The 27,350-nt window shown below is 46.3% G+C and overlaps 1 protein-coding gene across 1 annotated transcript in view; it reads right to left on the bottom strand.

The window, feature by feature from the left end:
• RAB11FIP3 (RAB11 family interacting protein 3) overlaps positions 1-27,350 on the bottom strand; it is a 108,504-nt gene that overhangs the window by 45,548 nt on the left and 35,606 nt on the right. Inside the window, exon 3 of the mRNA XM_063142909.1 lies at positions 5,715-5,809. Coding sequence (XP_062998979.1) covers positions 5,715-5,809 — 95 coding nt within the window. The remainder of the gene's footprint in view (positions 1-5,714; positions 5,810-27,350) is intronic.

The following is a 27,350-nucleotide window of genomic DNA, read 5'->3' as shown; positions in this document are numbered from 1 at the left end:
TTGTTTTGTTATCATGGCTGACAGCTGTCGATAGGCCTGCCCTCTGTGAACAGGCAAGGAGGGGAGGAGACTGCAGAGGCCAGAATACAAGATGTCCTGAGGTCTCTCCAGCCTCCCTCCTTCCAGAACGCTGTTGCTAGATGGGTTAAAAAACAAAAAAAGCCCATATCACAAAAAATGCAGGGCAAGAGGCCTCTGACACTCCTCTTGCTCTGCACAGGATTATTGGAAGACTCCAAGTTTGTGGGCTTACAATCCTTAAGGGCGCTACCCATTGGATCGCACCCTTACTCAGTTAATTCAGTATAAACTATGTGGTGTAGTGACTTAAGTGTTGGACTGGGAGTCAGGAGATCCGGGTTCTAGCCCCACTCAGCCATGGAAACCCACTGGGTGACTTCGGGCCAGTCACACACTTTTAGCCCAACCCACCTCACAGGGTTGTTGTTGTGAGGATCAAATGGAGAGGAGGAGGATTATGTACGCCGCCTTGGGTTCCTTGGAGGAAAAAAGGCAGGATATAAATGAAATAAATAAATAAAGACCAAAAGATGACTGCCTGTCTTACCACTATATTTCACACGCAAGGTTTTGCTCTCTTTCTTCTGTGCCGTTTCATCTTTGTGCGCATTCCTAGCTGCTTTTCTCATCCAAATATTTTCTTAGTCAGTCAGTAGAGGGCAGTATTGCCAACTCACAGAAAGTTCATTTTTATTATTAGCTCCAATAAAGGCAAGTGGGTTTTTATGCACACGAAAAAAATATAAGACGAAGGACCGGACTCAGGGACATCGCTCAGGTGCTGCCCCACTGGGAAATGCCAATGATTAGTTAGCGTTTGGATCCCTTATACACGCTTTCTGTTAACTACCATCCATTGCCAGGTAGTTGAATGCTTCTAATTTTATAAAAAGGAGCACTTGACATTCTGCCTTCAACTCTACATAGTAAATGTGCAGACAGAGGGTGTGTAAAAGAACACTTGTAAGATCTGGAGCATCTTTATCCTTGTAACGAATGCAAATGTGAGGTTCATATAAATTAGGGCTGGAAGTCACCATAATGACATCAAATCTAGAGTACAATGTCCTAAATGACCCAGGGACTTAAAGAACCGATCAACTTAGGATTTAAGGTTGGCCGGAGAGGCTTGGCTAGTGGTGCCTTTCAGGAATGTGGCCTGTGAGGTTTTCATGCGTTCCCGGAAGTCCGAGAACGTGTGCACCGGCCCCCGCGTTGCTCTAGACTTCGGCTTTTGGCGGGCATGATTGGCCCTGTGGGGAGGAGCTGGTAGACGTGTTCCTGGAAGTCCGGGACCACGCTCCTCCCCCCAGTGCTGATCTCACACTTCTTCTGCAACTGCGCAATCGCAGCAGAAGGGCTAGATCGGTGCTGGGGCGGGGGCTTGAAGATGTATTCCCGGAAGTCCGGGAACGCGTCTTCCAGCCGTTTTCCTCGGTGAATTGGGGCTCAGTCCTGGTTGCCCCGGAGACCTCCATTTTTCTGGCGGCCTCCAGGGTTTCCCAGTGCATCTGGTCACCCTAGTCATGGCACCCCAACTGGGTCCCCTGCGTGGTGGTTTAAAAACAAATCAAAATATGTAAAGCAATTTGCACAAATGACAGCAAAATGTGGCTGTCGTTTGCACAGTCTACCCAAATTGCGGCCGTAATCTGTGCAAATTTCAGCTGAAATTTGCCCAACTTCCAGCCGAACTGGTGTAAATTATGGCCGAAATTTGCACAAATTGCTTTTTACAGGGAAAACTCCTCAAAAAAGTCCCTGGATTTCAGCAACAAGATCCTGGCTTGGTTTCCAAATGCAAGGTAAGTTGGGGGCACTGCAGAAATCCACCCGGCCCCAAAAGAGCCAGATTTATCCGTGACAATCATCCTGCACCTGCTCAGTCACGTAGGTCACCTGGTCAGTCTTCTCCACTATGGTGAATGTATAACATTTCTATTTAAATTCTAGTAATTATTTCTAAATGTGCATCTCCACATATAAATTAAGGTATGCAAATTTCACGCCAATCTATGTCCTGTTTTTTTGTGACGTATTTCCTCTTTTTTTTTGGCATTGTTAAGTGGGCACGCTTTTAGGCTTTTCAGTTTAGGCAGAATCCTTCCAGCTAAGTGAGATTCTGTGATGAGGTTGGGGCTGGGGGCAGAGAGAAAGAGAGGGAGAATCCTTTACTTGAACCTTCTCAAGTATTGTTTTGAGAAAAGAAAGACAGATGGACTTAGCTGCTTCCCATTCTCCACAGACGTGTGGGCTGGGGGTGAAGTCAGGAAAATCAGAGAGAGGGCTGGAGAGATGGGGAGGAAAGAATGGGATCATGTGACCTGCAGAAGGCTTTCGAACACATAACCAAAGGGCATGACCTCAGGAGTCAACAGCACGTGAAAAATGTAGTTGTCATATTGTGCATGCCCCTTTCCAAAACCTTTCCACCATTCACTGTTGACAGTTGCATTGTATGATGGGTAATGCAGAAAACGGCCAATTGCTCTGAACAAAATAAGCCACCGTGGCTTATTTAACCCGTGGTTATCGTGCAAACCAACCTATACTCTTTTACTATTATAGTTATCACCACGAGGAAGGTGGGATCCACTGTGCTTTTTCTTCCAGTTGAATTAAAATGTTACAGGCAGGCTCTGGTTTAAGGTTTTGTTTCTTAAATGGTAGCGATTCCACAAAAAGAAAAGTCATTTTATGAGGCGAAAATGGCAGAATAGCAGCTGTCTTGGGGAGAGCAAATAAAAGCAAGACCTGTTTTTGCTTGTAGAGCAACATTTACTTGGGCAACAGGGAAATGGTGCCCTGACCTTCAGCAAGCGAATTGGTGGCCTTTCCTTCTTCATGGCTGACAGCTGGGCTCTTTCCGATATTTAGAAGGGTTCCACAAAAAGATCATTAACCTACACAATTACCAAGATTTTCCATACAAACTTTCCCTTCTGAATGTACAGGCTTCCTCAACTACTGTAGCACACTGCAGCCTGCCTCCTGACAAAAGGCGAATCACTTTAAGAACATTCTACTGGCTTCCACCAATTCTCCACATTTGATTGATCTGCACAAAAACAGCAAAACGAAGGTCGTAAAAGTAGGGCAATCCGAACATTGAATGTTTCTGCTGTTTAAAGAATAAAATAAAATCTCCCTGCAACAAAGCTAGCACATCAGGGAGAGATTCTCACCCTACTCCCTCCTTGTTGTACTAGCTTTCCACTTGCAGGGAGAATTTTAAAAAATATATACGCAGGGGTGCAGTCAAAAACACAAATCCTTTCATCAACATATGAAGCAATATTATCCATATTGGGTCTCTTCCCGCCTTATTCTGCAGCAGATGTAGAACCCAGCCTCAATTCAAGAGGCATTAATTCAATAAAACACAAATAGCATGTGCAACACATACCCAAGACTGATCATTCCCCATATCTCCCTTTCTAGCCTCTCTCTGGCTCAGTTCAGACAACACGATAACCAACGGGGGTTGAAGTTGTCAACCGTTAGTTGAACTGTCAACGGTTGGTTATTGTGTTGTCTGTCGGGCAAAACCCACCCCACGATTGACTACTTCCCCAAAATAGCCAACAGAGAAACACAACACACCGCAAAGTTGACTAGTCACACAACCACTGGTTAAGAGTGTTGTTTGTTGGGCTCAGTAGACTATTTTGGAGGGTTGAGTTGGCTATCTCAGCTAACTACAGTTCCCGGGCAAGAGTGGCCAAAACCACGCCGGTTGCTCTGCTACAGCCGGAAGAACTCGCAGAGGCTGCTGGGATAGCACTAGGAGGACTGAGGGAGGGCGGGGAGAGGGTCTGTGTCAGTAAAATGCAAGGTTGGCTATTAGTACATTCAACGCCAGCCCCAACCATTCCACAGTTGTGTAGGAACATGTTGTGTGGGGAATAACCCCTAGATAACCAACTGTGAGTTGACTATTCCCACCACTACTATTGTATTGTTCGAACGCAGCCTCTCTCTCTCTCTCTCTCTCTCTCTCTCTTTGTCCCCTCTACCCCTTCGCCTTGCTGTTTCCCCCTCTCTCCCAACTTCTAGCATCATTATATCTCTCTCCACCCACTACCTCTTTAGCTCAACTTTGTCTAGCCAGGCCTCCACAGCAGCCATTTTGCAACTAGCCACATCCACCATGGGAGCCATTTTGTGGTGGTGCCCACAGCAGTTTCTCAATTTCCCAAGGTCCAAAAGGGTTGGGGGGCCCTGCAATGGGGCATGTTTCTGGCTCTACTACCCCTGAACCACAACCGCACACGAGGAGATCATCCTTGGTGGATTCAGAGCCTGAGATTATTCCGCAGGCAATGTTAAAAAGCAGGTCAAAAGATTATTTGTGCGAACTTTAACTCCGCTCGTCCAGCGCCCAGCCACCCCACAAATTGAATAGACGCTCACCAAGAAATCAAGACAACCACTCCCTGCCCATCTATCAAGGGAAATGAAATGGACCAAGCTAGTTCACTGGGAGCAGTAGATATATCTGCAGAGCACAGATGGATTTCTCTTTGCAAAATCAAGCACTCTTAAAAGAAAATTAATGTGGCGGCAACGGAGGGATCCCACAGAATGGTGGAGCATGGCACTGCCGTTTTGCAAGGCTGCCAAGAAAACCCTCTCAGATGAAGAATATCATTTGGGGGGGGAAAAAACAGAAGTCAAACCAGTTCCAAGCCATTGTTCTTTACTGTTGAACACATTCCGTGGGGGCACCGAGCTGGTGTGAGGAAGTGATTAACTGCCGGCATGAGGAAGTGATTAATTGTACACAGAAGGCTATGAGTTCAAATCCCACCCACTCCCCATATCGTGCTGGGGCAGCACCCTGCACTCTTAGGGAAGGGGTCATGGCTGAGTGGTATAACACGTGCTTTGCTCTCAGAAGGCCCCAGGTTCAATTCCCAGCATGCCAAGATAAAAGAAGGAGCCCAGGGAGAAGGATTAACCTGTAATGCACTGCACATGGGGCTGCATTTGAGTATTGGTAGGGGCAAGGTGATTTGATCACATAGCGCCTATACGGCACCAGCTGCATTGGTTACCAGTGCGTTTCTGATTTTGCTGGTTTTGCATTTTAAAGCTCTAAACGGTTTGGGACCAAGTTACTTGAATGACCCTCCTTCAGCCATATCAGCTTGCCCGCCCTTTAAGATCAGAAAATGAGCCCTTCTCATTTGCCCTCCTGTGAGAGGGCCCCAAACCTCTGGAAAGAACTCCCATCAGAGGTCCGCCATGCATGCACCATCCTTGCGGGCTTTTCAGAAGGCCTTGAAAACGTATTATTTTACTGTGGCCTTCCCACGAGGAGTACAGTTATTAAAGCTATGGTTGTTCTTGCTGGTTTAATGGTTGGTTTTTATTGCTCTTAATATTTTTATGTATTTTATTGTTGTAAGCCGCCTTGTGAGGACTCCTTGCCCTGCAAGGCAACCCCCAATTTTTTTTCTATATATGAATGTGTGTAAGTGGAAATGGCAGTGGCACGGTGGGAAAAGCGCAAAAACAGAGAAGGCATTTCCCAAGGGAAGAGAACATCTGAAGACCAGACAGAAGCAAATAGCTACCGCAGGAAGAGCAACGGTCAAGGCATCATCTGTTTTCTCTACAGGCTCGAATCTGTAGAGGCCTTCACCACCAACGGCAACCAAAAGTCTTTGTATGGGTGGGCTTCCACTCACCTCAAATGCAACAAAGTCATCAAACTCATCTGGACAGGCAGAAGGTGGTTCATCGTGGGTGTACCCCATAGTGCAGAGCTGATTGTCAGGATCTCCTGCAAAAAGAAGAACGCAACATATATTAAAGAAGAGAAAGGCCTCTTAAGGCGCAGTCCTATGCATGTTTGGGGAGGAAGCAGCAGCCAGGCACCTCTCCACCGTGCCTGGGTCCAGCTCCAGCTGAGAGCCCCCTCCCTCCTGCTGCCAACTGTTGCTGCAGAGGCCACCAGTGAGGGAGGAAGCAGCACCCAGGCACCTCTCCACCGTGCCTGGGTCCAGCTCCAGCTGGGAGCCCCCTCCCTCCTGCTACCAACTGTCTCTGGGGAGGCCACCAGTGAGGGAGGAAGCAGCAGCCAGGCACCTCTCCACCGTGCCTGGGTCCAGCTCCAGCTGAGAGCCCCCTCCCTCCTGCTGTCAACTGTAACTGCTGAACTTTCCAACTAAGATTGTAGTGCCTGAATTTGCTTTCCTTTTCCTCCTCCTCCCTCCCAATCCTCTTTCCTTTTGTGTCATGTCTTTTAGATTGTAAGCCTGTGGGCAGGGACTGTCAAGAAATACTTTTGTAAGCCGCCGTGAGAGCCTTTTTTGGCTGAATGGCGGCATAAAAATCCTTAAAATAAATAAATAAATAAATATGTTTAGACTAAAAAATAATAATTGCTGTTTCGCCGACTTGAAGCTAATGTATTCTTAGCCGCGGCAAAAGAGAATTCCCGTAGAAGGAAGGTGACGGATAATTAAAAGGAGATTTGGATTTAAGACCTCTAGCCAACACCCCCACGACTTATGCTCGTACATGGCGACGCTTAGTGACCGTATATCTGAGGAAGTAGCACGAAACGGGACGCTTATCCGGATTCCTGTTATAGAAATAATTTGATCTATTGTAATAATTTCATTGTCATAAAAATAATTCACTCTATCGTAACATCATCAATGTAGGGACGTTAAAAACAGTATTTCTGTTATCAATGTAAAGTTCGGGAAGTCATTATTGACTCCTTATTCTATGTTGTTTGAACTGCTTTATAATTGACGTTAGTATTTTGTTTGATTGAACTGCTTTATAATTGTCATTATTATATAAAATAAGACACAGTTTTGAAATTTGTTATAAATGTGGTTTGATTCAACTGTTATGCGGTTGTGTGCCTAGGGGCACGCCTTACTATTTGTAACTGCAGCCTTCATGTGTATTAGATAGCAAAAGGCCCTACAACTGTCAGCATTTCTCAGCTAGCAGGATTGCACAGAAAAAAAAGTCCTACAAGTCCCAGTATTCCCAAGGCAGCATGGGGTAACCATGTTGCACATCTGAATCATGTGGGTCTGTAGCCCTCAATCCCTGTGGATAGAGAGAAGCAATAGAACTGCCTGCACTCAGAGGAGGAGGCCCGCTCACCCAAAATGGAAGGCGTTTATTTGGGGAGAAATTCTTAATATTGCTTCTCACCAGAATAAGAAAAACCAATGGAAGAAAAGAGTATTAGAAAATAAAGATTATCTTCAGGAAAAACATATAGGCAACTTAGGCTCAATTGCACAAAATGTGGTCATATTCCAAAAACTGATCTCCGGGTGTTTCTCTAATTTTTGTTTTTTTAAGGTTTTACTTTTGAGACTGCTTGTGTTTGCTTCTCACGTCCTCTTCGAAGGGTTTACTCCAATCAGCCACAACTAGGCTGGCAACTGTTACCCAGAGGACCTTTTCTTCTGCCGCCCCCAGACTGGGGGGGAGGAGATTCGTCAGTGCTCTCTCTGAGTTTAAGACAGCCGTAAAGACTAGTCTCTTCCAGCAGGCCTAGCCAGGCGAATTTTAAAACCTAAGAATTTGAAGATGCTGTGACTGTTGTTTTAATATTGTATTGGTTTTATATGCTCTTTTAACTAATTTTATGTATTATATTGTATTTAGTGTTGTTCCCTGCTTCGATCCAGAGGGAGAGGCGGGTAATAAATAGATGATGATGCCACCCTAAGACTTAAAATCTCATTGCTGCATTTAAAAGCAATAACATATTCAATACTTCTGCCACATCCTCCCCCCAAAAAAGTCCAACAGCCATTTTTCTGTGCAATATTTTCTTTGAGAATGTCCTCCTCCTCCTCCTCCTCCTCCTCCTCTGTCCCCTGCCCCGGTCAAATTCATTTCCCCTTTACCCAGACCTAGGCAGGATCTACACTACTGCTTATAACAGTTTATAATGGTTATGACAACTGTTCAGGCCCAGGACACATTACATATACTGTTTTCAAAACATTTTCAAAGTGTTATATCCTGCTTGGTGTAGCTTGGGCCCTGGGCTTCCTTGCCCTCGTCTCTTTCACCCAAGAGCTTTCCTCCACAAAAGCAGGAGAAGTGGAAGGAAAAGGGTGCCGTGGAAATACCAGTTCTGCATTCCAAGCGTACTCTTTCCACGTGCGCCTCTGTCCCTTATAAAGAGAAAGCCCTTCGATCAGAATCGCTCCTCCGTCAGTGAAGTCTAACACATTGCATCCTGACAAATTAGATCTCGTAGCCGGGGTGCGTGACTGCCGAGGGCAATACGGTAAGTCATGTTGAAAAATGGGCTCGGAGTCGCACTTCGGCTGGGAAGAGGAGGTCTAATGCAAAGAACCTCACTGGCTCACCCCCCCCTTTTAACGCAACGGCGCCGCTCTCACTGGCAGCTTTATGGGTGCTGATTCTGCATATTGCAGCTGTGCCGGATTGCAACCATTTCTCTTCAGGGGCTTCGTAAATTCCCACCGCCCTGAAATCGTGACAAGGAGAGCATTAAACACTGGAGAACTTGCTTTAGATAGGAAGGGCTGGCTGCAGATCCTTGTTTCTCTTTCATGTTTAATTTTTTAAAAAAATGTGCTTCAGTAGTTCTAGTTGTTAAGTGCAGCATATTCCCAGCGTGGGCTAAGCTTCTAAAAAATAATATGGATGTGTGGCCATAAGAGGCAAGCATGCAAAAAACCTCTTTCGGCTGGAGGGTCGAATTCCATTTTTAAAAATTTATTAGTTTTTATTTATTTTTATTTTATTATTGCATTTATATCCCGCCTTTTTTTCTTGCAAGGAACCCAAGGCGGTGTACATAATCCTCCTCCTCCTCTCCATTTTATCCTCACAACAACAACCCTGTGAGGTGGGTTGGGCTGAGTGTGTGTGACTGGCCCAAAGTCACCCGGTGGGTTTTCATGGCTGAGTGGGGATTAGAACCCGGATCTCCCGACTCTCAATCTGACACTTTAGCCACTACACCACACTGGCTACACCTCCCCTGCCACTACGCTTATATCCCGCCTTTTCCCCTCTTGCAAGGAACCCAAGGCGGCTTACATAATCCTCCTCCTCACCATTTTATCCTCGCAACAACCCTGTGAGGTAGATTAGGCTGAGAGTCAGCAACTGGCCCAGGTCACCCAATGAGCATCAGGGTGAAGTGGAGACTAGAAACCGGATCTCTCAAGTCCCAGTCCAACACTCTAACCATTACACCACGCTGCCTCTCTCCATGTTCTCCACGTTGGAGGAGCGGCTGGGAGCTATATTCCAGTGGTGAGCAGTGCCAAAGGTAAAAGGGGGCGGGAAGAATACCCCCAATGCCAGCGTATTTTAGCGTAACGCTCTTAGCGCCAGTAGGAACGCCTTAGACGAGGTATTTCATTGTCAACCTTTCAGAACGGGGGTGGGTGGGAGGGAACCACGGAAACGCCACGAAATCTCCAAACATTCGCTCATTGAACGCCATGTTTCTTACCCGCCCAAGGGTCTCTACTTCTCTTGCTCGGCTTCATCCATTTTCTATCGCTGCCCCTTATGCCTGGAATTCTCTTCCAGAGCATTTGCGGAACACGAGTTCCAATATTGTTTTTAAAGCTCAATTGAAAACTTTTCTTTTTTTCTACAGCTTTTAGAACTTAACTCCGTTCTTACTTCCACACTGTTAGTTTTATTGCCCCCTGTGCCTATTTGGTGCGTTCTCTTCCTTCGGTTATTCTTTTATTATGATTTTATTAGAATGTAAGCCTATGTGGCAGGGTCTTGCTCTTTTATTCTTTTACTATGTACAGCACCATGTACATGGATGGTGCTATATAAATAAATAAATAATAAGTTGAGGGAAACGGAGTACAGCCAGGAAAAGGGGTCATGGCCTTTGGGGTAACCCAATATAAGGAATAACTCCGCACTAGCACAGCCAAGAGATATGAGTCAAGACTGATGTTTGAAAAAGGCACAGGCTTCGACATCCGAAGATCGCTTTATGTAGTCGGCTATCTTGTTACTGCAACCTTTGGACACTCTTGAGTCTACGATATATTTACACGATCAAGGATGAACAGGAGGCCAAAAGAATCCAACTCAACCACCGACATCATTGCTGCGAGGAAACTATTATTTTAGCCTGGGATAAACGGATTGCAGGGTTTCTTCTGTTTTACTGCAAATTCCCTAATATAAATGCTGTGCGGCAGTATTCAGCCTGCTGCAGCAAAACCTTCTGGCACCTTAGAAATTGAGCAAATCTATTGCAGCAGCTTCATTTCGTGTATCAGGCTCGACTTTGTCAGAGAGCCAGTGTGGCACAACGCTTAGAGCAGCGACAGCCAACCTGGTGCCCCTCCAGATGTTTTTGACTATAACACCCATAATACCTGACCATGGGCATGCTGGCTCAGGCTTATGGGAGCTGTAATCCAAAACATCTGGAGGGCAGCAGATGGCCTAACTCTGGTTTCGAGTTTGTGGACCGCTCTACCAGCACTATCCAAAAGGTTTGTCTCCAGTTCTGTAGTTACACACTTCTTCTCACTGGCCTTCCTTCTTCTCACATCAGTCCGTTGGTTTCTGTTCACCACTCTGCCGCATCATCTTCTTGGCTCGCCGCTCTGACCATGTTACTCCACTTCTGAAATCTCTTCATTGGCTTCCAATTCACTTCAGAATCCAATATAAACTTCTCCTGTTGACCTTCAAAGCTTTTCACGGTCTAGCTCCTTCCTATCTCTCCTCTCTCATCTCACACTATCGCCCCGCTCGTGCTCTTCGCTCCTCTGATGCCATGTTTCTCGCCTGCCCAAGGGTCTCTACTTCCCTTGCTCGGCTTCGTCCATTTTCTTCTGCTGCCCCTTATGCCTGGAACGCTCTTCCAGAACATTTGAGAACTACAAGTTCAACCGCAGCTTTTAAAGCTCAGCTAAAAACTTTTCTTTTTCCTAAAGCTTTTAAAACTTGATTTTGTTCTGACTTTATACCGTTATTTTTTCCCTACCCAGTGCCTGTTTACCCTACCCTGTGCCTGTTTGCTTTCTCTTCCCCTCCTTATTGTTTTATTATGGTTTTATTAGAATGTAAGCCTATGCGGCAGGGTCTTGCTATTTACTGTTTTACTCTGTACAGCACCATGTACACTGATGGTGCTATATAAATAAATAATAATAATAATAATAATAATAATAATAACAACAACAACAGAAGCCCACAATAATGTAAGGGTGCTGTGAGTACTCACATGGAAGGTTGGCAAAGATATTGTTTAAAAACCAAGTAAGGTCGACCAACTTGATGGCACACACATTATGAACAGGGAGCATAATTCAGTGGTAGAGTATTCAGATGGTCCCAGATCCAATCCCAGACACCCAAAGGTCAGGTAACAGGAGTCGGAAAAGATCTCTGTCTAAGCTCCTGGAGAGCTATTGCTAATCAAAGCAGATGAACAGCTTGGGGCCAGGCTACCTGAAGGAATGCCTCCTCCTATATGCACCTGCCTGGACCCTAACGTCATCCTCGGGGTCTTTCTCCGTGAGCCCCTGCCAAAGGAAGTGAGTTGGGTGGCTACCAGGAAGAGGGCCTTCTCTGCTGTGGCACCCCGGCTGTGGAATGAGCTCCCTCAGGAGGTCCGCCTGGTACCTACACTATATTCTTTTAGATGCCAGGTGAAGACCTTTTTATTCTCTTAGTATTTTAACAGGCTATAAATTAATTTTAACTTGGCTGCTTTAAATTTGCATTTCTGCACTGCTGCTGATTTTATCCTGGTTGTGCTTTTATATTGTATTTTATATTATGGTTTTATACTGTTTGTTTTATACTTTGGATGGTTTTAATTTTTGTGAACCGCCCAGACAGCTTCGGCTATTGGGCAGTATAGAAATGCAATAAATAAATAAATGAACCTGGGCTAGATGGACAAATGGTCCAATTGGGCAAAAACCAGCTTCCTATGCTGGCTATAGTAGTTTTTTCCCTCTTCCCTTCCCATCCTCTTTTCCTCATCTGTCGTGTCTTTTTAGACTGCAAGCCTGCAGGCAGGGACTGTCTTCTTTTACTGATTTCATAGAAGCCGCTCGAAGAGGCTTTTTGCCTGAGGAGTGGCCTAAAAATGCTTGAAATAAATCAACAGTAAATAAATATGTTGCTCAACATGAATGGTGCTGAAAGGTGGCTTTGCACTCAAAGCCTTATTCCCTGCCTCCGTTGGTTCCTGCTTGTCGCTGCAACGGGATCCCATTCGGAACAGACTCAGAGCAGTCGCGGAAGAGACAGCTAATATCAAACATGAGCTGCTCTTCAAAAGCCGGCTAACTTCCAGTCAGTCAGCTTTCCAAAGGCAATTTTGAGCTGACAGCTTTGATCCTTAACAAGCACGTAGCTGCACACCCCACTGGCTAGACCTTTCCTCCCATTGTCTGCACCAGTTGGAGACGTACCAATTTTGTAACGAACTGTACCTGGTCGGCCCAGAATTCAACCCCATTTTTTGTTGGCTGTAGAACAGGCCGGGGGGGGGGGGGGGAGAGAGAGAGAGATGGCAGTAACATTGTTATCTTTTCGGCGCCAGGATAAGGCCTTTCTCTTCTCCCAGGCAGTTAACAACATGTGCTGAGTTTGTTCCTAACTGACCCCAGAATAGCTGTTTTTACAAGGATACTGTTGTTTTTATGCTTTTTGTGTTTTTAAACTTTGTATATCTGTTTTTAATGTTTACTGTTTTTAACTTCTGTAAACTGCCCAGACTCTAGCAAAGGAGATTGTTACCTTGTCATGGTGCTGGACTTTGAGCACCTCAAGGATGCCATGAGCTAAACCGTGAAGGGCCACCCAAGACGGGAAGGTCATGGTAGACAGGTCAGACTAAATACAATCCCTGGGGAAGGTAACGGCAACCCACCCCAGTATTCTTGCCGTGAAAACTAAATGGATCCGTCCTGAAAGCTCTGGCGTGGGCTGGTCCATGAAGTCACGAAGAGTCGGAAGCGACTGAACGAATAAACAACAAAACCGCTCAGAAAGCTTCGGCTATGGGGCGGTATAGAAATGCAATAAATAAATACATAAATAAATAAATAAAATAAAATACAAAGATGTGCTAGTTATGCAAAGGGGAAAGTTTTCAGCAGATGTTAATAACCATAATCAAAATGGATGGATGAAAAATGCAGAGAAGATACAGTAAGACAGCTGTACCGTGACCAGGACCTGTTGGAATTGATACAAAATCGTCGCCACTTGCGTAGACCTGCTGTCCATCTTTCACCCGAGTCTCTTTTATTATACTTTGCAAATTACCGGATTAATAATCTCAGGAGCGCCTGGGGACTACTAGAGAGTGAGCTCTACGTTTCTTGTCGTCTTTAAGGTGCAAACGAGACTTTGATTTATTTATTTATTTATTTGCTTCAGTACATCAACATGGCTACCTTTTCAGAAATTGCTTCCATCCTAACCTGGCACCTGTGTTTTTTTAAAGAAACAATCCAAAACGAAGAACAGGAAAAAGATGTCAACCCAAGCATGAAGTGATGTCAAAGCCGTTGCACTGGAAGCATTTTGGTTTTCAGTTTAGGTCTGTGGAAGAGTAGGAATGGGGTGAGATTTTTGTTTGGTTCCGTTGTTGTTTTTAATAAGAACTTCCCAAAATTTTGCTAATTTCTTCATAAACGTTATCAAGAGTTTCGGGTATATATCATACATATGGTGTTCAGAATCCCCACCACAACCACATGAACTGTATCTGAAACCCTTGATAAGAATCCATTTGTCTGATGAACTATAGCGCATGAAAGTTTATGCCAGAATGAATCTGTTAGTCTTTAAGGCTCCTTGCTTTTGCTGCAACAGACTAACCCTTCTGGATTATTATTATTCAATTATTATTATTATTATTATTATTATTATTATTATTATTATTATTTTACAAATATCGGAACTGTTCCGTTGGGGACCTCTTATGCTACAGATCTAAGCTAGTTTAATAATCAACCTTGTTCTCTAGGTAACTCAGAACTGTAGTCATGTACATCAGCTAGTGATGTCTGGTAGAGCAGGGGTCCCCAACCCCCGGACCATGGACCGGTCCCCGTCCGTGGCCTGTTAATAACTGGGCCGCGCAGGTGAGCTGCTTTCACCCACCCACGCCCACCCCCACCCCAGCGTACCTGGGCGCAGGGTGCCATCTCACCTGCTCAGCTGAAGCGAAGCCAGGACACTGGGGTGGGGGCAGTGGCTTCGGAACGGCACGCCCAGCCGGAAGCCGCTCTGGGAGAGTGACTTCTGGGCGCGCCGTTCCGAAGCCACCCGCCTGCCCCAGCGTCCTGGCTTCTCTTCAGCTGGGCGCGACCCAGCCAAAGCGAAGCCGGGACACTGAAGTGGGGCGGCAGGCGTGGCTTCCCAAAACCATCCCCTCAACACACACACACACCCCCGGTCCGTGGAAAAATTGTCTTCCACAAAACCGGTCCCTGGCGCCAAAAAGGTTGGGGACCGCTGTGGCAGAGGGAATCCTGTCATTCCTAAAACTACAATTCCCTGTTAGTTCGTAGTCCAACATCCATCATTTTGATCACTAGCACCTCAAAAGGCCAGCTGCCCCCCCCCTTTAGCTTGCCCCCAACCCAGGCTGCTCATCACCAGAGCTTTTTTCTGGAGCAGCAACCAAGAGACAACAGGGTGCTTAGCAATAGCCCAATCCCTTCACACTCCAACACGAACAGAACAGAACAGGCAAGCTCAGCACGGGTCGAGTTATCTCCTCAACTCATTATCGCCTTGCGCATAGCAGCGGCTCTTCACCTCCCCCTCCCCAAGCGCATACAGCGCATTGTGTACACTTCAGGTTGCTATGGAGACCTCGTCAGCTCATCCCTCGGACACAATAGGCTAGGTTCAGCTTCCAAATTCCCAGTCTAGATGAGCATGAAATGCATGCATGCGCGCACAAACCAACCCTCGCTGCTCATTAGTCACACAAACCCACAAAGGCCTGCCCATCCTCACATTATCAGCACATGGGCTGTCAGGCACAGTTGACTGAGACCTCGTCGTGTGTCAGGTTTCCCTTAAGGCCAGCACACGTTCTGGCAAAGTGACCCGGGACACCCAAATCACAGCGACTTCTCTATTGCAGGAAATCCCAGGGCAAAAGCTGAACGGTGACACACTTCAGAAATCATACAGCTGATGGTCCGTAGCTCTAGGCTCCAAGAGATCCCAGAACAGCTGAAAGCTAATCACTACTACTGTGACGAGATCCCCATCAACGCGGTTTCCCCGTTGCCATCTCCACGGTTCTGAACACAAGGGCAAGGTCAATCTACACACAGGTTCCAAACCCAGACAAGGGAGAGGGGGTGATTCCTGACACCGTGCCGGTGAGCTCGGAAATTCAACAGCCAGAATGGGAGTTCTGGGATAATGAGGAAGCATTCTCACAAACCGACATCTGAGATCCTTACGGCTTTTGTGAACTACCCAAAGAGCTTTTGCTATTGGGCGGTATAGAAATGTAATTAAAAATTAAATATATCCCATGCAGGTCCCCCCCCCCCAAAAGCAAGCTGATGGAGATAGACACACTTAATGCATCTTAATTCCTGTGCTGTGTTCTCACGGGAGGCTGGCTTCTACCCAATCGAGCCACCTAGTTCAGCACGGTCTACTCCAAGGGCCGGATTCCATTTCAGAGAATTTTTTGGAGGCCAGTTTCCAGTGGTGGGCACAGCCACAGGCAAAAAGGGAGGTGTCAAAGATAAAGGGAACAGGGCCAAAATACCAAAAATTCCAGCATATTTTATCTTACAACTCTTACTGCCAGTAAGTCAGGCCTAATCCACACCAGCCACTTATCCCGGGGTCAGCTCAAGGTTGTCCCTGTATGTTCAAATGATGCACAGCTGATCCCAGGGTCAACCAGGGACGACCTCTCAGTTGTCCCGGGATAAATGGCACTGCACTTATCCCGATTTTTCCCACGGTCCTGGGACAACCCTGAAATCCATGAGCGGTGTGCCAATCGCTCCCAGGTCCTTCCTCCTCCCTGCGAGTAGTGGGGCTGAGCAACGGGGCAGGGTGCTCTGCGGGGGGGGACGACGACTCCATGCTCATCAGGGGTGGGGGGCATTTTCGCCATCCTAGAGATGGCTGTTGCATCTTCTGGCACCAACTTTTTCTTTTCTTTTTAATTTTTTTTTTTTAAAAAAATTTCTGGGGAAACCCCCCCCCCCGAAAAATATTGTTGTTGTTGCTTCCCTCACCCGAAACCCCATTTTTTTCTGTCTCCCACCCCCACCCCCACCGTCACATTGCTAGCCAAAACATAGCACTTCCTAACAAACAGCAAAGGGTCTCTTCACAACCACACCAAAAATATTCCTGAACCATTTCAATTTCATATATATGGGGGAAAGAGTCAACCTGGCTCACAGCTCACGTTCTATGAGTCTTAATACACAGCTTTACCAGATGCAACTCCCTCGTTTTGCCGTGCTCACTACTATAATATGAACCCAATATCCATTTTCCTCTAAAGGGGCAGAGGCAGCAGGAGGGATATGATAACTTTTGGGACTTGCGCATAGGCAGCAGAAAGCAATGCGCTGATCAGGGCCGGAGCTCTCTGTGTGTGCTTCCTCTCATCGCTTCACATAGGAACGACTTAGAACAATAGAGGCTTTCAGGAGCATGAGATCAGCCGGGAGCGCATTACCATCCATGGCGCCTGGGAGCCTCGCAGCCAGGCCCAGAGTTTGAACAGGGCAGCCTGTGAGCTACGTCGAAGCGACAAGCTATTATTCTTAACCACGGATTGTGGAGACGGGACCCAACAGGGTGGAGGATGCTTGTCCCATTGCCAACATTGAAGAAAGATCCAACTGCCAACCCGGTTGGCTTTTGTACATGGAATGGAAGGAGGCACCATCTTGTCCTGTGTGTCTTGGGACGGCCCTGAGTGCAAAGCAGTGAAGCCTCCCGGCCGTTCGAGCCTCGGCCCAGCCCAAAGTCACTAGGGTGGGCTTAGCAGATCGCCACCTCTCTCGGCTTCAGTCCTGCCAGCTGTAGGAGCGTGTTCAGAGGAGGGCAACCAGGATGATCAGGGGTCTGGAAACAAAGCCCTATGAAGAGAGACTGAAAGAACTGGGCATGTTTAGCCTGGAGAAGAGAAGATTGAGGGGAGACAGGATAGCACTCTTCAAATACTTAAAAGGTTGTCACACAGAGGAGGGCCAGGATCTCTTCTCCATCCTCCCAGAGTGCAGGACACGGAATAACGGGCTCAAGTTAAAGGAAGCCAGATTCCAGCTAGACATCAGGAAAAACTTCCTGACTGTTAGAGCAGTACGACAATGGAATCAGTTACCTAGGGAGGTTGTGGGCTCTCCCACACTAGAGGCCTTCAAGAGGCAGCTGGACAACCATCTTCAGGGATGCTTTAGGGTGGATTCCTGCATTGAGCAGGGGGGTGGACTCGATGGCCTTGTGGGCCCCTTCCAACTCTGCTATTCTATGATTCTATGATTCTATAACAACCCCTCTTACTGGGCTGTTGCAAAAACAACTGCGCCAATGTGAACGGCTTTGAAAACCTAAGAAGAAGAGGCATATGACAGTATGACAGACAATCTGAAGGCAAACGAAGCAGTCCTACTACCAAAGCCAAACTGGTTCAGCCCTCCCAGCTGCCTTGAGCTCTTTAAGTGTAGGATGGGTCAAAGACACTGTGATCAATAATGGTCACAATGGATTACCCAGATGCCCATTGTGCCTGGCATTTCTCACATCATTGCCGGGTTAATGCAGCAGGATAGTAAAGTGAGAAAGTGGTGGTGGGAGAAGAAGAAGATGACGACAACGCCGTTCAGCAGTACTGGAGACTTTTCTGCAAATCTTTCATTTAGTTGGAGCCTCGAGGCTGCGGTGTCAAAGCAACAATCTCGCCGGCCCATATCCGAGTCACTTTCTGCCATCCCTGTTTTGGGCTTGCAGCGATAAAGGCACACTGACATCACTGTTCCAAGCTTTCTTGCTGTTTCTCCTCTTGGAAAAACTAGGTCAATGCGTTGGATCATCTGCCTTGTCGGTTTGGGCTGTGCGCAAGCTAGCTAGCAGAGAGTATGAAAATTGGTGTAGAATCATGGAATCATAGAATAGTAGAGTTGGAAGGGGCCTATAAGGGCATCGAGTCCAACCCCCTGCTCAACACAGATGGTTGTCCAGTACTGGTGAAAGAGGGCACAAAATGATGTTCCATGGAGCATAATTAGCAAAACATATTGGCCTGGCTCACACAGAACGTTAACCCATGGTATGGGTTGTTGAATTCTGGGTTATCATTTATTTATTTATATATTATAGTACTTTTATCCCGCTTTTTAGCCAAAAAGGCTCTCAAGGCGGCTTACAAAAACATTTCTTAAGAAATATGACGTATGAATACAAACAACCCAAAATGAGAGCCCGTGGTTTGTTGTTAGGTTGTGAACTCTGGGTTGTTTAAACCAGGATTTGGTGTTACATGTAAACCAAGAACCATGGGTTGTTTCACCAGACTAAAGAGACAGCAGGCAAACGCATTAATAAAAACCTCAGCCACTCTACATATCACCTGTATGCCGACGATACACAATTATATCTCTCATCTCCGGAACTTTCTCCTGATGTTCACGATCGTATCTCAGCATGTCTTTCAGATATCTCAGCCTGGCTGCTTCATCGTCGTTTGAAACTTAACATGGCAAAGACTGAATTGCTTGTTTTTCCTCCTAAACCCTCTCCTCACCTCTCATTCTCTCTTACTGTCAACAATGTCACGCTTACTCCGGTCAAGGAAGCTCGTAGTCTTGGCTTTATATTTGACTCCTCGCTCTCCTTTACTCCTCACATCGAGGCAGTAGCTAAATCCTGTCGTTTCTTCCTGTATAATATTGCCAGGATTCGACCATTTTTGTCTGTCTCTTCTGCCAAGACTCTCGTTCACGCACTGGTTATCTCTCGGTTGGACTACTGCAACCTTCTTCTCTCTGGCCTTCCTTCGTCTCACATCAGTCCGCTGGTCTCTGTCCACCACTCTGCCGCTAAGATCATCTTCTTGGCCCGCCGCTCTGACCATGTCACTCCACTTCTGAAATCTCTTCATTGGCTTCCAGTTCACTCCAGAATCCAATATAAACTTCTCCTGCTGACCTTCAAAGCTCTTCACGGTCTAGCTCCTGCCTATCTCTCCTCTCTCATCTCACACTATCGCCCCGCTCGTGCTCTCCGCTCCTCTGATGCTATGCTTCTCGCCTGCCCTAGGACCTCCACTTCCCTTACTCGGCTTCGTCCTTTTTCTTCTGCTGCCCCTTACACCTGGAACGCTCTTCCAGAACACTTGAGAACTACAAACTCAATCACTGCTTTTAAAACTCAGCTAAAAACTTTTCTTTTCCCTATAGCCTTCAAATATTGAGTTTGTTCTGACTCTATACTGTTAGCTTCTCCCTACCCTGTGCCTGTTTACACTTCCCTGTGCCTGTTTGCATTCTCCTTCCCTCTTTATTGTTTACTACAACTTATTAGATTGTAAGCCTATGCGGCAGGGTCTTGCTATTTACTGTGTTATCTGTACAGCACCATGTACATTGATGGTGCTATATAAATAAATAATAATAATAATAATAATAATAATAATAATAATAATACTGCACCACAAAAGCATTTGGGATATGGGGAGAAAGTGGGGGATGGAGGAGGGAAAACAAACAACCCAAGGACTGAGAAAACAAGCCATGGTTTGTTTGATCATCTGCCAGACAGACCCTGGGTAGAGCAACAAACCATGGGTTAATAAACCATGGATTAGCGTTATGTTCGAAACAGGCTATAGTGTCTTACTTTCACAGTCAAGGAGAAATCACAGATGCACGTCCATCACTTGATGACTGCAACAGCGAACAATGACTTGCATGTGTGAATTGACTAAAGTCTGACGACCAAAAGCAGATCTACTGTGTCTCAAAAACAAAATGCTTTCCAACTGAGATAGTTCACATACCCATCAAGCAAAAAGCAATCAAGGGTAGAGCAAACAAGCAATGTGTTTGCATGTATGAACCCAACCTAAGGCAGAGACATTCAAAATACAAACCCACCCTCCAAACATTTCTCAAATTCTCCCTGTCTACAGGTTTGCTGGGGCAACCCAAGTAGAGCACAGCTTACCTGTCCAACCAGACTGGTCCTACCTACATAAGGAATGGATCGAGGCTTTGCTTGTGCACACCGAATTCTGGAGGCATGGTCCAAGATGCTTGCTGCCAGAGTGCGTAACTGCTCAAGAAAGACTGTGCAATAGTTATGCTCAGCACCCTTTGGGAAGGGCTGCTCATGCCATCGCTCAGGACGGTGGGTGGGTGGTGTAGGGATTGTTGTTACTGTTTAAAGTTGTTATCCAAGATAGCCACCTCTGTAAATACCAACACTAATGTAGAAACCTGTCATGCGCAAGGGTGACTTAATTAATTCCAATGAATCAAATGGCAAAGCTTCAAGTCCTGTTCTTCATAAGACTCCTACCCCAGCTGAAATAACACTATGCCTCTAAAAGGCACGGAATACTTAAAAGCCACATAAATAGGTTAGAAGGGTGTGCCCCATGATTCTATAGGAACACAGACAAGGTGTAGAACACAGTATTGGTCACGGAATTCACCTTCTTAAGAATCTCAGGTTTCCTTTTCCCTTTCTTTTCTTTTCAATGCAAGTCTTTAGACCTTAACAGCTGCAAGGATATGCTTGCCAACTGCACGGCTGTGTCCAATAAAATCTATTTCAGCCGCTTCTCTAGGTTCTGAGATTTTCTGTAGCTGGATGTCAGGGTTAAGTGCTCTGCCTCTCTCCTTAGTCTGGAGGTGAACATCTTGTGTGTGTCCCCCACCTCCAGACGTTTTGGTTTACAACTCCCATCATCCTTCATCACTGGCTATGCTGGCTACCGCTGAGGGGAGTTGTGACCCTCCAGATATTTTTGGCCTACAAATTGCCTACTTTTGCCTTAGTCCCTTTCTGCAACTAGCAAAAGCTATCCTTATGCAAAGCCGAAATTTGTAGAAAAAGGAGGTAGTATGCAAACCAAGCAGATTTGCATAATTTATCCATGACACAGAATTTCAACGCTGTGGTTCTGCTTTTTTTCGGTCTGTGGTGTGTGTGTGTTTTAGTCCAGAGCACAGAATTTACCCTCTTTAGATGAAAGGATGCTACTTGCTGAATGCATCCGCCTCGGTTGTGCGGATCAATAAACCCAGTTCCCAAGGCGCTATAAAAGGACTCAAAATGGAAGTATGTGCCACAATTTGAGAGCCAAGTCATGCTTAAGCCCTACGATTCAGAGCTTCTTTCAAGGACGTGAAGATAATTGTATCTTACTCGCTGTTGAAATTCTCAAGCAGAGCAGCAAGGCATATTGGCCCAGAGATATGCATGCATACACACCCACTAAAAAAGGTGATCTGGTACAAAATTCTGTTTCATTTATAGTTATGCTCAATTTTGCAGGCACTGCAGCTCCCTGGGCCACTGGCAGCAGCTCAGTAAACAAATCAAAGTGTCTGTTCTACTTACAGTCTCTACAGGCAAGACAAAAGAATAAAATATAATCTACAAGCATATTGGGTATCTAAAAAAACCAGTGAGCAACTATATACTACAACATATGGATCAGCAAGTGGTTCAAGAATAGGAAGCAAACAATAGGAATAAATAAACAGTTCTCAAAAGAGATGGACATAAATGGGTATCCGCAAGCATCTGTATCAAGACTGATCCTGGCTGTGGGATCCTGTAGCCCAAAACATCTGGAGGGCACCAGGTTGGGGAAGGCTGGCATAGCTTAACATTGTCCCATATTCCTAATGGATGCTGAGATAATGTTTTCTAAAGCTTGTTTAAAAACAAAACAGAAATCTCCCTGCAGGTAGAAAATTAGCCAATCAAGGAGAAGGGTTTTAGCTCAGTTTCCCCCAATGTGCTAGCTTTCCACCTGCAAGGAGATTTTCCTTTATGCTAAGTATGGTTTGCAAAAGTATGGTTTGCAAATTCACTAGCAGTCTGAAGTGGTACAGTCCCTTCTATCACCATGGGACTGTGCTGCCTCGTTCTTTAACCTTAGTAGACCTAACCTCAGTGCATTCACACCTGAAAAGAGGGCAGCTTTTACTCCCTAGCTACACACCACAGTCCTGTCCAGAGTAGCTTCCAATCATATGGGACCATTGCAAAACCTAATGAATTCCAAGCCAGGGAGTTTCCAATCAGGCATGTGATGGAAAGACTACCAGTTTTTATTTAGCAGGGAGAAAGCAATCTGCAATGCAGATCTATTGCATGGGGTCGGGTGAGTATTTATCACCAGACTAGCAGAAAAGGCTAGGTTATACGAGGAGGAAAATATGTGTTTGCTGCCAATTGCGTCTTGTACTTTCTATTCTGATATTAGTCAGCAAAACCTACTTGCTTCAGGCAGCAGCAATGCAAGCTTTAAGCAAAGAGAGAGCCAACTCAATAACTTGGGAGGGGGTAGGGAGGAGTGTTACGAAGCGCCCCGTGCCCCAAGACTACCAGATTGTCATCAGGAACTGTGCCTCCCTGGCTTCCCCATTAAATCACAACTGGCAAAGGAGTCCCATCTGGCAAAGCCACCTCCAAGCATCTTGAGACGTCCACCCAAGGAACCACAATCCACAGGAGAAACACCAGCTACATCATGCTACATTGGTCCCAGATTCCGGCTGGACATCAGGAAAAACTTCCTGACTGTTAGAGCAGTATGACAATGGAACCAATGACCTAGGGAGGTTGTGGGCTCTCCCACACTAGAGGCCTTCAAGAGGCAGCTGGACAACCATCTGATAGGGATGCTTTAAGGTGGATTCCTGCATTGAGCAGGGGATTGGACTCAATGGCCTTATAGGCCCCTTCCAATTCTACTATTCTATGATCTAGCAATATTGCTCTCTACCCAACAGCCAAGAAACCTGGTCACTATACTCCATTACGTCTCCACGGTGTTGCCCGTATGCTTCGTTACCTCCATTTCAGAGACCTCCCGCCTGGTAACCCCACACTGTTGCAAGTCAAGCGACAACATGAACCACGGCATACAAGAAATGGATGCCTTTGTAGTATGTTATGACTCGGTTTGTCCTGTACAATTCTGCACCCAAACTCCCAAGCAACAGAGTAGCTTTTAAACTAGGAAAGGAAGTGGTTTGCAAAACCAGGTATAAAGCGAGCCATGGGGAGCACCAGCACCGGTGGAAAACTGCACCATGGTTATCACGAACCAGGGGAGTGGAGTGGGGGAACTATCCTGTGGGAAGAGAGGCAATTTGTAAGGCAGGAGTCCCCAACGTGGGCGTAGGGAGCTCTCCATTCCCGGCCCACTTCAAAAAAACAAACTTGAAAAATGTTAGCGCACCATGTTCTCCTTGCTGCTACCTCACCTGCTGTGGATCAGCTGTTGGTGGGCAGACCTAGAAGGAAAGAGATGTTTTCTGGTCCCATCCAGTCTCCTGCTCTCTCTCCCCCAGGTCCCAATTTCTAGCCTCACGATTTCTCTCCTACCAGCTTTATCCTCCCCCTATTTCCCTCCCGTTCCCACCTCTAGCCCTCTTCTTTTTTGCTCTTGCCCTCCCCTCTGCACTCTTGACTTGCTCTTTCCCCCTCTCCCCTATTCTCAAGCCTCGCTCTTTCTCCCCCCTCCGAACTTCTAGCCTCGCTATTTCTCACCCCACCCCCCACCCCTCCCTAGTTCACTTTCAGCTAGCCAGGCCCCCACGGCAGCCAATATCCTCCGTGGCAGCCATTTTGTAATGGCGCCCACAGCAGTTTCTCAAATTTCCAGGGACCAGCTCTGCCGTTATGGTTGGGAGAACACTGTTATCTTTCAGGTGCCAGGTCAAGACATTTCTCTTCTCCCAGGCATGTAACAGCATTTAACAATGCTAAGTTTGTTTTTAACGGCCCCCAGAACTGTTGTTTTTAAATGGATACTGTTGTTTTTAAACTGTTGTTTTTATGTTTTTGATGGTTTTAAATTTTGTATACTTTTTTTTTTACTGTTTACTGTTTTTTTAAGTTTTGTAAACCGCCCAGAGAGCTTCGGCTATGGGGCGGTATATAAATGAAATAAATAAATAAATAAACCCTAGCATTGTAAGTACACTGGACCAGAGAAATATGGGGGTGCATACATGCAAAAACCAGCACAGGCATCCCTCCACGTTAAGTGTGGCAGCTTGCCACATCAAGGCCAGGGCACCTTCTTGAAAAAGGAAAGGAAAGGAACCTCTCGTGCAAGCACTGAGTCATTACTGACTCTTGGAGGAACGCCAGCTTTCGCTGACATTTTCTTGGCAGGCCTTATAGCGGGGTGGTTTGCCGTTGCCTTCCCCGGCCGTGATTACCTTTCCCCCAGCTAACTGGGTACTCATTTTACCGACCTCGGGAGGATGGAAGGCTGAGTCGACCCGAGCCGGCTGCCTGAAACCAGCTTCCGCTGGGATCGAACTCAGGCCGTGGGGAGAGTTTCAGCTGCAGAAACTGCTGCTTTACCGCTCTGCGCCACACGAGGCTCATATACGCATCCAAAGGCAGGTGTTGCATCCAACGGCAAGCGTGCAAGAGGCAGTGGCCCACCAGATACAAAAGACCCACACAACTATGCCCAAGAGGACTTCAGAGTTTGGGTTTCTTGAACATCAGTCCAACACGATACACAGCAAGCCACCTATGAAAGCTCAGGCAACTTCCAAAAAGTAGATTCTGGTAGGACATTCAGTCTGCCCTTCAATGAAGAGACAAAAATCCAATAAGTCATGATCACGACTATGGGAACACCAAAAGTAGTTCTACAACATGATCCACATGTCTGAGCGCTTTTCTACACGAGCCCTTTATCGGGTGCTTGCCATTCCTTACAGTTGTTGATGGGCTTTTTAAATGACGTTGTGATCCTCCAGTTTCGCTTGTGTTTTTTAAGAGTGGGGTTTTGTTAGAGTGGGCAAAATGAAGTATTATTTGTGAACGTGAAAGAAAACATATTTCCTTACTTGTGTATTATTCCGCTATAGCACAGCACCACCTAGTGGTTGTGTAGCAGGAAAGGAAAAGCTCTAGAGGAAGAGCTCGGATCCCAATTCTGCGATGAGACTGAAAGCAGATACAGCGAATTAGCAGCCCCGGGTAGAAAAGCTCTCAAGGCACACTGCGGGGCCCCACTCCAGCAGCTTTTCACTGCTGCTCCAATACCCTCAGGTGGAGCTACCAGGCAACAGGTTTAAGAATCCCCCAATGCCTGGAGTTGTTTAAGGGTCGGGGGGGGGGAGTCCAAGTTGTGCTGGATGCCTGCCATACAACAAATTTGTTTGCCACACCAAAAGAAAAAGAACCTAAACAACAAGAAGCACTGAACCAGTCAACTCCCAAGACGGACCATAAAAGTTAAGGCAGCCCTGCAGCAATGACTTTGTCAGGACTTCTACTGCTATCCAATTAACACAACACCGCTACATTGCAAGCAATGAATTATGGAAAGGGAACTTGAAGCCTCCGAGAAAGCTGTTCGAAGAGTAATAAAAAAAAAGAACTCACTCTAGTCTAGACTTCCACTCCCCCCACCTCCTCCCAATCCTGGGGCCCTTTTTGGACAGGCAGTTTCTCGTGGGACCCTAAAGGGTTCACACTTGCACAGAGGTAGTTTGGGTGTCAGTTTCGGAAGATTCTAAAGATGTTTGTTTGCTTTGCAACGCTTGCAGAGCGAGCGGTGGGGCGAAGGAAGGCAGATGGTTCTGGAGTGGAGCATGGAAGCCTCAGTTCTCTTGGGCACTAATATAAAAGAATAAAGCAGCCTTCTGAAAAGCAAACCCGTGCGCCCCATACCTTTTTTTTTTACTCATTGCACGAGCAACATAGGATTTATTTCGTGTTTGTCTTTCTTCACTCATGGTTGTTTATGGAATGTTTAAATGACGCCGTGACCCTCCAGTTTCACTTCTGTGTTTTTTTCCCCAGAGGTTTTTTTTTTAGAGTGGGTAAAATGGAGTATTATTTGTGAAAGCGAAAGAAAACGTATTTTCCTAGTTACAGTACAAGAAAAGAACAGGGAATGGCTGATAAGCACAGCTATAGCTGGACCGCCACAGAAGTGGCTGGGCCATAGCCATACAGGAATTAAGCTGGACCATAACTACCAAAGGTGCACATATGCAGTTGTCAAGTGTCAGATCATTGGTCCCTGCAGCCCTGTTATTTATTTATTTATTACATTTCTATACCGCCCAATAGCCGGAGCTCTCTGGGCGGTTCACAATCATCTGCCGTAACTGGCCGCAGCCTCCTGAGGTCAGACAGAGGCCTTCCAGAGATCCTTCTTTCAACCAGAGATGCCAGAAACTGAACCCAAGTCCTTTGGCACACTTAGTAGAAGCCCTAGAGCAGAGCTCTGGCCCTGCTCCTCTGGGTGGAACCAACTTCAGGCATTTCGGGCAGTATCCAGCTGTGTCATTCCTTTAGCACAAATGATGTTGCGCTACTAGGTTCAGAACTATGCGCAACGGAAGAATCCAATTAAAGTTACGCTTGCGCAAGCACGGTTGTGCAAGCGGTCGTGCATTATGCTTGTGAACCCATTGTGCGTCACTCTTGTGCGCCCTGTTGTGCCACCCATTGTGCATATGTCTCTTGTGCAAGCGTAATGCTTGTGCAGAAGTGCTTGAGAAAATGTAAGTTTAGTCGTTGAACAACCAGGAGCGGCAAGCATGACGGAGCAGCCACTTCCGCAACGGAAAGATCCAGCGGAGCTCCGCTAGGACTTTTTACGTTTACGGAATTACAGCGTTGGATACTGCCCCTAGAAAGGAAAGCGGGAGAACAGGACCGGCAAATTAGTAATAAAGCCCATCATAGGTGGTGGTGGTGGTTTTTTAAAAAGGAGACAAATTAGCTAAGCCTTCCCCAGCCCGGGGCCTGCCAGAGGTTTGTACTACAACTCCCATAAGCCCCAGCCAGCTTAGACAATGGGATGATGGGAGATGTAGGACAAAACAAAGTTGGGGAAGGCTGGATTAGCTATCTCTCTACAGCTACTCTGTTGGAATGATAGCAGTTCACTAAAAGATAAACACAAAGACTGTGTCCTGAGTACATTTCCCCAAACAGGGATATTCAGTAAAGCTCCATGAGGCATGAGGAACGTGACCACCTCCTAAGTTTCTCCCTGAGCCTAAACAGAGAGAGATGGGAGGGAGTCCAAGTATTATTTATTTCAGCCCCTAAACCACTGAGCC

The sequence above is a fragment of the Elgaria multicarinata genome, chromosome 17, assembly GCF_023053635.1.
Source record: "Elgaria multicarinata webbii isolate HBS135686 ecotype San Diego chromosome 17, rElgMul1.1.pri, whole genome shotgun sequence".
Lineage (NCBI taxonomy): Eukaryota > Metazoa > Chordata > Lepidosauria > Squamata > Anguidae > Elgaria > Elgaria multicarinata.
This window is presented reverse-complemented; position numbering and strand designations above follow the sequence as displayed.